At 44.9% G+C, this 12,263-nt stretch overlaps 2 protein-coding genes across 4 annotated transcripts in view; one reads left to right on the plus strand and one right to left on the minus strand.

The window, feature by feature from the left end:
• The first annotated feature begins 205 nt into the window (after positions 1-205).
• On the plus strand, positions 206-925 carry LOC139367572 (RING finger protein 223). Its single transcript, XM_071105826.1, has one exon. The coding sequence runs from the start codon at positions 206-208 to the stop codon at positions 923-925; it is 720 nt and encodes a 239-aa protein (XP_070961927.1).
• Positions 926-2,897: 1,972 nt separating this feature from the next.
• The window catches only part of LOC139368342 (tyrosine-protein phosphatase non-receptor type 11-like), a 98,565-nt gene continuing 89,199 nt past the window's right edge, over positions 2,898-12,263 (minus strand). For all 3 annotated transcript variants that reach the window (XM_071107107.1, XM_071107106.1, XM_071107105.1), the window contains exon 16: positions 2,898-6,616. The gene's annotated coding sequence lies outside the window, so the exon portion shown is untranslated. The remainder of the gene's footprint in view (positions 6,617-12,263) is intronic.

Raw genomic sequence — 12,263 nt, forward strand, 5'->3', positions numbered from 1 at the left:
GATGCTAAAAATAGATTTTACATGGTGTCTGGCCCGTTATTTTTACTAGAAACTATCTGAACACGTCATTAAAATATATATAATCTGGATTTTCATTCATTCTCAGATAATCCACACCAAAAACAAAGAAGAGAAAGGGGGAAAAAGAGGGAGTGCCAATTAAGACCAAAGAAAGAGAGAAAAGGATACAGAACACCCCTTCAAGATGGCGCAGATCCCTCAGATGTGGCACACCAAGGTGAAGCCCCAGGAAGAGAATGTGGACCTGGACAAAATGGTTGCTTTTGGTAGCCAGCCCGAGTGCTCCATCTGCTACAACACCTACGACAATGTCTTCAAGACGCCCAAGCTGCTGGAGTGCACCCACACATTCTGCCTGGAGTGCCTGTCGCGCCTCATGGCCATTTCGCTAGGAGAACAGGAAGGAGGCAGCAGCAAGATCCCTTGTCCATTCTGCCGCCACCCTACCCTCCTAACCAAGGAGGGTCCGCCTGCTCTGGCCACCAGCCAAGAGGTACTGTGTAAACTACCCAGCCACCAGCAGCACGAGGAACCTGTGTGGCTTGATGGGGAGAAGCTGTGCTACAAGCGGCCACTGGAGGCCAACCCCGGAACACCCAGCTCCACCTCAGCCTTCTGCATCTCCATCGACATCGGGGCCAGCAAGGCAGGTGAGGTCCTTGCTCAGACATGGCCCCAGCACATAGGCTTCCTGGAGCGTCTGAACGGCTGGAAGCGGCTGCTGCTCTTCATCGTGTTGATGGTGCTGCTGGTGGTCATCGTGCTGTGGCCCCTGCAGTGCATTGTCACCACGGGCAATATGCGCTGCATGCCGCGCTCCGTGGGCTCAGGACACGGCTTCACCGCCACCACCGCTACCCCATTCACCAGGATACCCAGTCTCACAAAGGGAGCCTTTAATTAAAAGACATGATATGTAGTAGGCCAGATACCTGGTTCACACGTCCACAGATCGTCAGAGTGCTTATTGAAAAGCACATGGCCAAGTGGTTAAGGCCCACGGCCATCAGTTAGGGGCTCGTAAGGAAGCATTTCACGGTAAGGTCTACACCTGTGACTAATCAAATTTGATTTGATTTGATACAAAAAATACTGAATATAGAACTCAACGGTGAGAGGCACACTCGCATCCAATTGTTTTAACAATTGATAACGGTGTGCTCAGTGTTATTTTTCTGACAAGAAAGTTACATATAACATTCATAATGAAATTCATACATGAATTCCAATCCTTGCACTTTGATTTAACTGATATTGTTTGAGATTTTTCTTTATAAAATTGTATTAAAAAAAATTTTGTATTAAAAATACAATATGTGGATTAAATATGTTGTAATATTCAGACACGATCTGGGTGAAATCTATTCATACCTACAGTATCAGATTTGTTGGCCACAGTACAACAGTATAAGTCATTTTTCTCAAACCAAATCCGTCCGACATTACTTTCACAACACACTGAAAGCATTATTGTTGTGTATCCAAGTCAGAGCAGACATTGAAACTCAATACCTTAGAAACCTCCACTCAAAATGTTCAGTTAGAGAACAAAGTTCAGCTGTCTTATCTGATTTGAAAATAAGAGTATGCCAAAACACAATGCTGAAATTGTAAGTGTATATAAATGTATAGTTCATTGTACTATTCTGATATATATTTAGTTTACAATACTACAATAAATGAAAAACAACACAGGCATGGTCTAGGTTTAGGGAAATATTGCAGAGCTTTGTACAGCACTTACCTAATCAGGATTGACCAGAATGACATAGACATGAATGGTTGGTCTTGGTAGGAACTAATGATTCATGGTGTTTCCCACTTCCTGTTAGAATCTGTTTATTTCATTTGTATTAAATATATTGTTTCTTATTTTTTTACATTACAAAAACAAACATATACATACTAACAACTTACAGACACACACAAACATTGACTACATCTCCTCTGCCCAGACCTGCATGCTCACACCCCCATTCCTAGTGCCTGCATTATTGTTTGCCACTTGGCCTTAAATTGTACCAATTTGTTTTTCCTCGGTCGCCCATGCCATTTCAACATTTGAAAAATAAATAATTAGATTTTCCCATTGTGTCAATGATGGCGGATTGTTTGACTACCACGTTTCTTTGTACATTTTTTTCAAGAAGTGCGATTCCTGTAAGTATCTTATCTGGGCACACACCATATGACCAGTCAGGATTTTCCCAACACACAACCATTATTACTAACAACAAGGTTGTAAACTGCTTCAAAGGAAAAGTGAACCCTTCCTGCTACAGTAAGGAGTGGCCTTTCCAGTTAGGGGTTCTCTTTTTACAGTAGTGAGTGGTCTTTACAGTAGTGAGTGGTCTTTACAGTAGGGAGTGGTCTTTACAGTAGTGAGTGGTCTTTACAGTAGGGAGTGTGGATATGAGGCTGATAAACAGCTACTGTAGAATGCAATAAAAAAGCTATAGAGAGACTTTTATTACCCTGTTAGACAGATATGTAAAGTTATAAGATATAAGTGCTTTAGTTTATTTCCTCCTAAAATAATGCATTTCTTCCTCCTGAAAGGAAAATATATGGTTTTATGAAAGGCATGGACATTGATTGGCAAGTCACATTACAGCACACAAGAGCATAACAACAAAAGAGGAGTATAACTGAGTACAGCTAACTAAATATGACATAAGAAAATAGTTGCATTATTTGGTCTTTAGCTTTTACCTAAGAAATAACACATTTCTTGCAGAAGAAAATCACTTCACATTTCCCTGCTTATAAAGTCAATTTGGTGCTAACTGTCCAAGGACATCAGCAAATCACATTACTACAGCACTCAAGAAGGCACTAAACTATCATTACATAGAGAGGAATGAGCGGAGATCATATTTCCTTCATACATTTTTATTAAACTATTAAATATTGAATGATGTTGTTATTTCTGACCATCTCATTGCATCAGCGCTATATGCCTGGACAGAAGGCGTTTGGGTCAGTGCAAGAGGGGGGGAACAGTCTTCATCCAAACACAGGAACAGTCAGTATACCACTACTCAAATCAGGCATATTGCAACCAACAAAGGAACAAGTATTTCTTTTTTTACTATGTCGACATCATATTCAAGTAAATGTAAAGAGCAGATATACAATAACTGATATAATTACTGTATACCTTCAAGAACACCGGTTTAGCTTATAATTCATAATCATGATGTTATTATCAATGGTGTAATAACACCAAAATAGACACACAAATAATAATAATGATCTTATAGAAAACAAAACGCTTCAAAAGAAAATAGGAAATGAAAAGAAAACTTACAACACTGACGGCGTATACGTCGAGCAGACTATCATCATACTGTACTCTTTAAACAGCCAACGGCCATCCTGACAGTCACAGATCACAAGCCCTCAGCTAAAGGACTCAGAAGCCTCAAACAGAATTTCAAGTACTGTGTTAGGGGCTAATTTCCACCTAAGTAAAGTTTTCACTCAGTGAACATTTCTCATAAGTAGAAGTTAGGATTCGCCCCTCAATTTCTCGCCACATAACAAAAAGTTTGGACCCATAGAGGCAAAGTGAAATACAATACAAAATCATCAACATCATCATCATCATGATCATCAGTGCAACATTATTAAGAAAACAGAAAGCAAAAAATGCACTTTTCATTCATTGGGCAAGATTAGGAGTTAGGCAGGCAGTTGAACGACGGAGAGAGATAATTGCACAAAATGTTCAGTGATCACTTCAGAATAGCATACAACTTAATTTCAAAATAGCTACAGCTACCAGTGATTTCAGAATATACAGTGAGCTCCAAAAGTATTGGGACAGTGACACATTTGTTGTTGTTTGGGCTCTGCACTCCAGCGCTTGACATCTGAAATTATATATGAGGTTAAAGTGCAGACTTCATCCATACCAGGTGAACCATTTAGAAATTACACCACTTTTTGTACATAGTCCTCCCCATTTTAGGGGACCAAAAGTATTGGGCCAAATTCACTTATATGTGTATTAAAATTGTCAAAAGTTTACTATTTGGTCCCATATAGCATGCAATGATTACATCAAGCTTGTGACTCTACAAACTTGTTAGATGCATTTGCTGTTTGTTTTGGCTGTTTCAGATTATTTTGTGCCCAATAGAAATGAATGGTAAATAATGTATTGTTTCATTTTGGAGTCACTTTTATTGTAAATAAGAATATAATGTTTCTAAAAAACTGCTACATGAATGTGGATGCTACCATGATTATGGATAGTCCTGAATGAATTGTGAATAATGATGAGTCAGTAAATTAGACGCACAAACATGCTAACCTCTCACCATGACAATAACAGGGGAGGTTAGCATTCTAGGGGATTATGATATTTGTGTGTCTAACTTTCTCACTTATACACGATTCATTCAGGACTATCCGTAATCATGGTAAAAATGTGCAGGAGTACAGAGCCAAAACAACAATAGTTTTGGAGCTCAATGTAGCATGAATACAATATTGAGAATGACATATCCTACTAGGACTGATTTAGCTTTCTGAAATACAGACATTTTGGCTAAAAGGGAAATACTGAAAATCCATTCTTTCAGTATTACTGAAAGTTACTGCATTGGTGTTAGGATGAGCAAGAGACGATGTAGCAAATGCGGCCCTCAGATGTGCTGCCAAGCCTTAGTTAAAAAGGCCTGAACCATGTACAAGTACAGCCCGACTCACACAGCAGGTAACACAACCTCTATGTAGCCAAACAACCGGCTTGTTCAAAAGGATGACATCATTGTGCCGCTGGCTAAATCCAGTGTGAACATCTTCAACATTAGATTTTTATGCAAAATGCTAAGAATAGTTAGCATGACGTCTGTCAGAAAGAAGCCACTGCCCATGACGTACATGTATATTTAAAAATATATTACAGAAGGCTCTTTGCTGTGCGGCGCCTCCCTCCTTATGACATCAGTAACGTCGGTTTTTACTCCCACCATCGTCACGCCTGGATTATAGCCATCTTGTAGATTGCTTTTTGGACATAAATCTATTATTTAATCTTGGGCTGTAGGCCATCTGGACCAGTAATGTTTGGCTAAAGACTTCAGCGATGGCAGCCCACGTCAGTGAGCCAGGCTAGCATCCTGACTCCTCTTCTGTCCTCTCCCATCTTCTCCTATCTCTCGCTTGGCAGATGTTTAACCCTGTTTGTTATGCCATTCGATTAGGATGAAAACCTTTAGCAGACTTTGTCTGAGGCCAACGTTGACCTCAAACTATGTTAATTTCCCGCATATAAACCAGGATGTGCAGAGCAAGTGCAGGGCAGAAAATTGTGCCTTTTTTGTAAATTCATAACAATGGAATTGGATCTTTCTTCCTTTGGAGGCAATAGCGCACCGCTTTTTCATTTTCCCCATTAAACAAAAACAGAAAAAAACATATCCTGTGCATTACAAAATCACACCAATAATAACAATAAAATAAACAAGAATCCATTGAAAGGACACAGATTCAAACTAAATAAATATAAACATTTCATGAGTAAGTCTGGAGAGGAGCTTGTTAATATTGACTGAATAGGCGCTCAGCAACTGTAATGGTGGAATCACTAAAGTAGATGAGCATGCACGTCTTCTATTGGCACAAGAGATCATCGGTGGGACAGGTGGGACAAACAAGTACATCTCAAACTATATTGAAGAAATACTTCCCAGTACAGAAATGGAAAATATCTTTGTGGCAAATGGAAAATCCCTTTGTCAGTGAGTTGGGGTATTTTATTTTTTTACCCCAACTCACTGACAAAGGGCCATTTCAAATACCCTGACTTTCCTCGACTTTCAAAATGAAGGTATGAGAGAGGGTTGAGTAAGCTTGTCTGCGCCAGTGCCTCACGTGGTAAAATCGCTCAACACTGCAGTAATGACTGCTGCTAGCAAGAATAGAACATTGCTGAAGTCTTTGATTCAAGTAGATGAGAGGCAGCAGAGAGAGAGAGAGAGAGAGAGAGAGAGAGAGAGAGAGATAGAGGAGCAAATTCTGAGAGCGAGAAGAGAAATCTTCTCGAAATCTTTCTTGTCCCATCCACCTCACGACGGAACACAACAGAGAAAAGCATCACTTAAACATTGATATCACACAAGAGTAGACAATGGTTTGTTTCTTTTCTCGATTTAGTTTGAGTCAACAGAAATAAGCAAAGGACATTTGTTGGGCCGGTGGGATGGTTGATAGATAGGGGATTTGGGTGGTGAGATGGAACAACTGTGGGAGGAGGAAGGGGGATACAGACACGTCTGTAGACAAGGCACTGTCAGTAAACGGTAGAGCCTGTAGAAGAGACATGAAGTCATGTGGAGGTCATAGAGAGAGAGAGAGAGAGGGGATGGGGGATGAAGATAGAAGGACAAGAGCCCTGCGCTACACCCCTCTCTCCGTGTAGGGGGGATGCTCCAGACAGCCAGCAGGGCAGCAGAAGGGGAGAGACTAGGAGGTGTCAGGACCTCCACCTTCACCCCAGGTAGGGTCCACCGCCAGGGGGTCCGGGGCCAGAGCTCCACAGGCCCCCCATGGATCAGGCGCTGGCGAAGAGACACCTCTGTTGAAACTGAAGCACACACAATGGCACACCGTGTTACACAGAACCACTTCTAATAGAAATGCACACAATAAAACACAACTAATTAATCCTATAATCACTACTCCTTCAGAGTAATGGCGTCGGAGGGGATGACTTCCGTTTTACGGGCTCCTAACCAAATTGTGCTATTGTGGGTTTATTCGCATTGTTTGTAACTTATTTTGAACATAATGTTGCTGCTACCGTCTCTTAAGACAAAAAAGAGCTTCAAGATATCAGAACAGCGACTACTCACCTCGAACTGGAAGAAGATTTTTGAGTCTGACACGAAGGATACACTGTTGCTCTTGGACCAGGCCCAAATCCCCTTCATTCGCATTAAGAAATGACAGAGATACAAGGGGACAGATCCGGATGCCTTGTGAGAATTCGTCAGCAAGTCGCCTCTACCATACATTCGATTGGCCAACGTGCAATTACTAGAGAATAAACTGGATGAGCTCCGTTCGAGAATATCCTACCAATGGGACATTAAAACCTGTAATATCTTATGTTTCAAGGAGTCGTAGGTAAACGACGACACAGATAATATACAGTTGGCTGGGTTTTTAGTCCATCGGCAGGACAGAACAGCAATGTTTGGTAGGACGAGGGGTGGTAGTGTGTGTCTATTTGTCAATAACAGCTGGTGTGCGATGTCTAATATTAAGGAAGTCTCGAATGATTGCTCGATAGAGTACCTCATGATAAGCTGAACACCACAATATCTATATTTTCCGTAGCCATCTAATTACCACCACAAACCAATTCTGGCACTAAAACCGCACTCAGTGAGCTGTATAAGGCCATAAACAAACAAGAAAATGCTCATTCAGAAGCAGCGCTCCTAATGGACAGGGACTTTAATGCAGACAAACATAAATCCGTTTTCACCTCATTTCTACCATCATGTGCAACCAGAGGAAAAACAACTCTAGAACACCTTTACTCCACACACAGAGACATGTACAAAGCTTTCCCTCACCCTCCATTTGGCAAAACTGACCATAATTCTATCCTCCTGATTCCTGCTTACAAGCAAAAACTAAAGCAGGAAGTACCAGTACTCAATACGGAAGTGGACAGATGATGCGGATGCTAAGCTACAGGACTGTTTTGCTAGCACAGACTCGAATATGTTCCGCGATTCATCCAGTGGCATTGAGGAGTATACCACCTCAGTCACTGGCTTCATAAATAAGTGCATCGACGACATTGTCGCCACAGTGACCGTACGTACATATCCCAACCAGAAGCCATGGATTACAAGCAACATCCGCACCGAGCTAAAAGAAAAGAGGGAATGCATTCAATTGAATCAGAGAGGTGTGGAGGGCTGCCTTAATCGACATCCACGTCTTCGGCGCCCATGGTACAGTGGGTTAACTGCCTTGCTCAGGGGCAGAACGACAGATTTTTACCTTGTCAGGTCGGGCTAAAGGCTAGAGTTGCTGCTTTCAAGGAGCGGGACACTAATCCGGACATTTATAAGAAATCCCACTATACAAAGTGTCAATACAGGACTAAGCTTGAATCCTACTACACCAGCTCTGACGCTTGTCGGATGTGGCAGGGCTTGAAAACTATTACGGACTACAAAGGGAAACCCAGCCGCAAGCTGTCCAGTGTAGCGAGACTACCAGACGATCTAAATGCTTTTTGTGCTCACTTCGAGGCAATAAACACTGAACCATGCATGACAGGACCAGCTGTTCTGGACGACAGTGTGATCACGCTCTCCGTAGTCAATGTGAGCAAGACTTTTAAATAGGTCAACGTTCACAAGGCCGCAGGCCAGACGGATTACCAGGACGAGTACTCCGAGCATGCGCGGACCAACTGTCAAGTGTTTTCACAGACATTTTCAACCTCTCCCTGACCGAGTCTGTAATACCTACATGTTTTAAGCATACCACCACAGTCCCTGTGCCCAAGGAAGTGAAGGTAACCTGCCTAAATGACTACCGCCCTGTAGCACTCACGTCAGTAGCCATGAAGTGCTTTGAAAGGCTTGTCATGGCTCACATCAACAGCATCCTCCGGGAAACCCTAGACCCACTCCAATTTGCATACGCCACAACAGATCCACAGATGATGGAATCTCAATTGCACTCCACACTGCCCTTTCACACCTGGACAAAAGGAACACCTATGCGAGAATGCTGTTCATTGACTACAGCTCAGCGTTCAACACCATAGTGCCCACAAAGCTCATCACTAAGCTAAGGACCCTGGGACTAAACACTACCGCTGCAATTTGATCCTGGACTTCCTGACGGGCCGCCCCCAGGTGGTAAGGGTAGGCAACGACACATCTGCCGCACAGCTACTCAACACGGGGCCCCTCAGGGGTGCTTGCTTAGCCCCCTCCTGTACTCTCTGTTCACCAACAACTGTGTGGCCAAGCACGACCTGATCACCGACAACAATAAGACAGCCTATAGGGAGGAGGTCAGAGACCTGGCAGTGTGGTGCCAGGACAACAACCTCTCCCTCAATGTCAGCAATACAAAGGAGCTGATCGTGGACTACAGCAAAAGGATGGCCGAACACCCCCCCATTCACAACGGGGCTCTAGTGGAGCAGGTTGGGAGCTTCAAGTTCCTTGATGTCCACATCACCAACAAACTATTATGGTCCAAACACACCAAGACAGTTGTGAAGAGGGCACGACAATGCCTTTCCCTCAAGAGACTGAAAATATTTGGCATGGGTCTCCAGATCCTCAAAAAGTTCTACAGCTGCACCATCGAAAGCATCCTGACAGGTAGCATCACTGCCTGGTATGGCAACAGCTTGGTATCCCGACCGTAAGGCACTACAGAGGGTAGTGCGTACAGCCCAGGACATTACTGGGACCAAGCTTCCTGCCATCTAGGACCTATATACTAGACGGTGTGAAGGAAAGCCCAAAAAATTGTCAAAGACTCTAGTCACCCAAGTCATAGACTGTTCTCTCTACTACCGTGCGGCAAGCTGTACCGGAACGCCAAGTCCAGGTCCAAAAGGCTCCTTAACAGCTTCTACCTCTAAGCCATAAGACTGATGAACAATTAATCAAAATGGCCACCTGTACTATTTGCATTGACCCCAACCCCCTTTGTTTTTACACTGCTGCTACTATGCTTAGTCACTTAGTCACCCCTACCTACATGTACATATTACCTTGACTAACCTTACTTCACACATTGACTCTGTACTGGTATCCCCTATATATAGCCTTGTTAATGTTATTTCATTTTGTACTGTTGTTTATTTTGTAAATATTTTCTCAACTCTATTTTTTTAAAACTGCATTGTTGGTTAAGGGCTTGTAAATAAGCATTTCATGGTACCTGTTGTATTCGGCGCATGTGACAAATACAATTTGATTTGATTTACTGATTTGCAAAGTGTTTTTGTGATGTCTTTCCTCATCTGGAATATTTGTGGAACCCATTGACAGAGAAGTATTGGTTATATGTCCATTTCAACTGTCTTGTATCTTATCAGACAACCCGCCCTGCCGCCCCGTCCCTACATGGGATCTATTTAAGTTGGCCAGTTCTACACATCCTTCCCCGATGATGGATGTCACGCATGCACTGGTGTCTCATGCTGCTGTAACTAGTTGTTACTCACTATGCTTGCTGTTTCTGTAAGAAACTTTCTTTGCGACTACTTGCTATCTGTGTTTGAACCTCATCTGTGTCGTTCAATATTCTCATGTTGCAATTTTTGACTGAAGGGGGGATGTCATTGATTGTGAAGATCAACCATGATGCTGATCTTCTGTTGTCAGTCAATAGCTGGCTACAAACTAGCTAGCTAAGTAGAATTAGTATTGGGAGTAGCCTATTGTAAAACTTTGTTGTTTGTTCCCAATGCCAGCTTTCGGGCAAAGTCGGTGCGCTCAGTGAACACATACCACATCACAGAGAATCCTCCCTCATCCTTAAAAGGAGGAAGTAGCCTATACTAGGCTAGCTATGCAGATGTATGCGTTGATATACATTGAGCATCTGTCACGTTCTGACCTCTATTTCCGTTGTTTTGTATTTATTTAGTATGGTCAGGGCGTGAGTTGGGTGGGCAGTCTATGTTTGTTTTTCTATGTTTTGGGGCATTTCTATGTTTTCGGCCTAGTATGGTTCTCAATCAGAGGCAGGTGTCATTAGTTGTCTCTGATTGAGAATCATACTTAGGTAGCCTGGGTTTCACTGTGTGTTTGTGGGTGATTGTTCCTGTCACTGTGTTTGTTGTCACAGGATAGGCTGTATAGGTTTTCACGTTCCGTTTGTTGTTTTGTAGATTTGAGTTATTTCATGTATTGTTCAGTTTTCCATTAAAGAACATGAATAACCACCACGCTGCTTTTTGGTCCGCTTCTCCTCCTACAGACGAACGTCGTTACAGAATCACCCACCACAACAGGACCAAGCGGCGTGGTAACGGGCAACAGCAACAGCAGCAGCAGGAACAGCAACAGCGAGATCAGGATTTTGGGACATGGGAGCAGAATCTGGACTACAAAACTTTGGAGGAGATAGACAGGTGGGCGGTCGACCCAGGGAGAGTGCCGGAGCCCGCCTGGGATTCGATGGAACAGTGCGCGGAAGGTTACAGGAGAATGAGGTTGGCGAAGCAAGCACGGCGGCGCGGACGGAAGCCCGAGAGTCAGCCCCAAAAATTTCTTGGGGGGGGGGCACAGGGGGAGTGTGGCAGAGTCAGGAGTCAGACCTGAGCCAACTCCCCCCGTTTATCGTGAGGAGCCAAGGAGGAGCTCAGAACCAGAGCTGGTGTTGGAGGTGAGCGAAGCAGAGACTGTGAAGGAGTTAATGGGGAAATTGGAGGAGAGAGATATGAGGGAGTTGCTGGTTTGGTGCATGAGGCACGACGTTCGCCCGACGGAGCGTGTCAGGGATTTAATGGCACCGGGGTCAGCTCTCCATACTCATCCTGAGGTGCGTGGGAGGGGTCTGGTGAAGACTGTGCCAGCCTCACGCACCAGGCCTCCTGTGCATCTCCCTAGCCTTGCACGTCCTGTGCCATCTCAGCACTACAGTGCTCCTAGCAGTGCTAACTGTGGCGGGCGTGGTGCTGGTCAGGCACCGTGTTATGCAGTTGTTCGCACGGTGTCCCCAGTACGCGTGCTTAGCCCGGTGCGCTATATCCCAGCTCCCCACATCTGCCGGGCTAGGGTGAAGATCCAGCCAGGGCGGTTGGTGCCAGCCCTGCTCTCAAGATCTCCAGTACGCCTTCACGGCCCGGTCTATCCGTCACCACCTCCACGCACCAGCCCTCCGGTGGCAGCCCCCCGTACCAGGCTGTCTCTCCGGCCCATCCTTACAGGGGCTCCCTCCTGTCCAGCGCTGCCGGAGCCTCCCGCCTGTCCGGCGCCTCTGCCGGAGCCTCCCGCCTGTCCGGCGCCTCTGCCGGAGCCTCCCGCCTGTCCGGCGCCTCTGCCGGAGCCTCCCGCCTGTCCGGCGCCTCTGCCGGAGCCTCCCGCCTGTCCGGCGCCGCTGCCGGAGCCTCCCGCCTGTCCGGCGCCGCTGCCGGAGCCTCCCGCCTGTCTGGCGCCGCTGCCGGAGCCTCCCGCCTGTCTGGCGCCGCTGCCGGAGCCTCCCGCCTGTCCGGCGCCGCTGCCGGAGCCTCC

This window comes from Oncorhynchus clarkii, chromosome 16 (assembly GCF_045791955.1).
Source record: "Oncorhynchus clarkii lewisi isolate Uvic-CL-2024 chromosome 16, UVic_Ocla_1.0, whole genome shotgun sequence".
Taxonomy (NCBI): Eukaryota; Metazoa; Chordata; class Actinopteri; order Salmoniformes; family Salmonidae; genus Oncorhynchus; species Oncorhynchus clarkii.

What these genes read in the sequence shown, in the direction of transcription:
- LOC139367572 (XM_071105826.1), top strand. Translation starts at nt 206, where the DNA reads ATGGCGCAGATCCCTCAGATGTGGCACACCAAGGTGAAGCCCCAGGAA.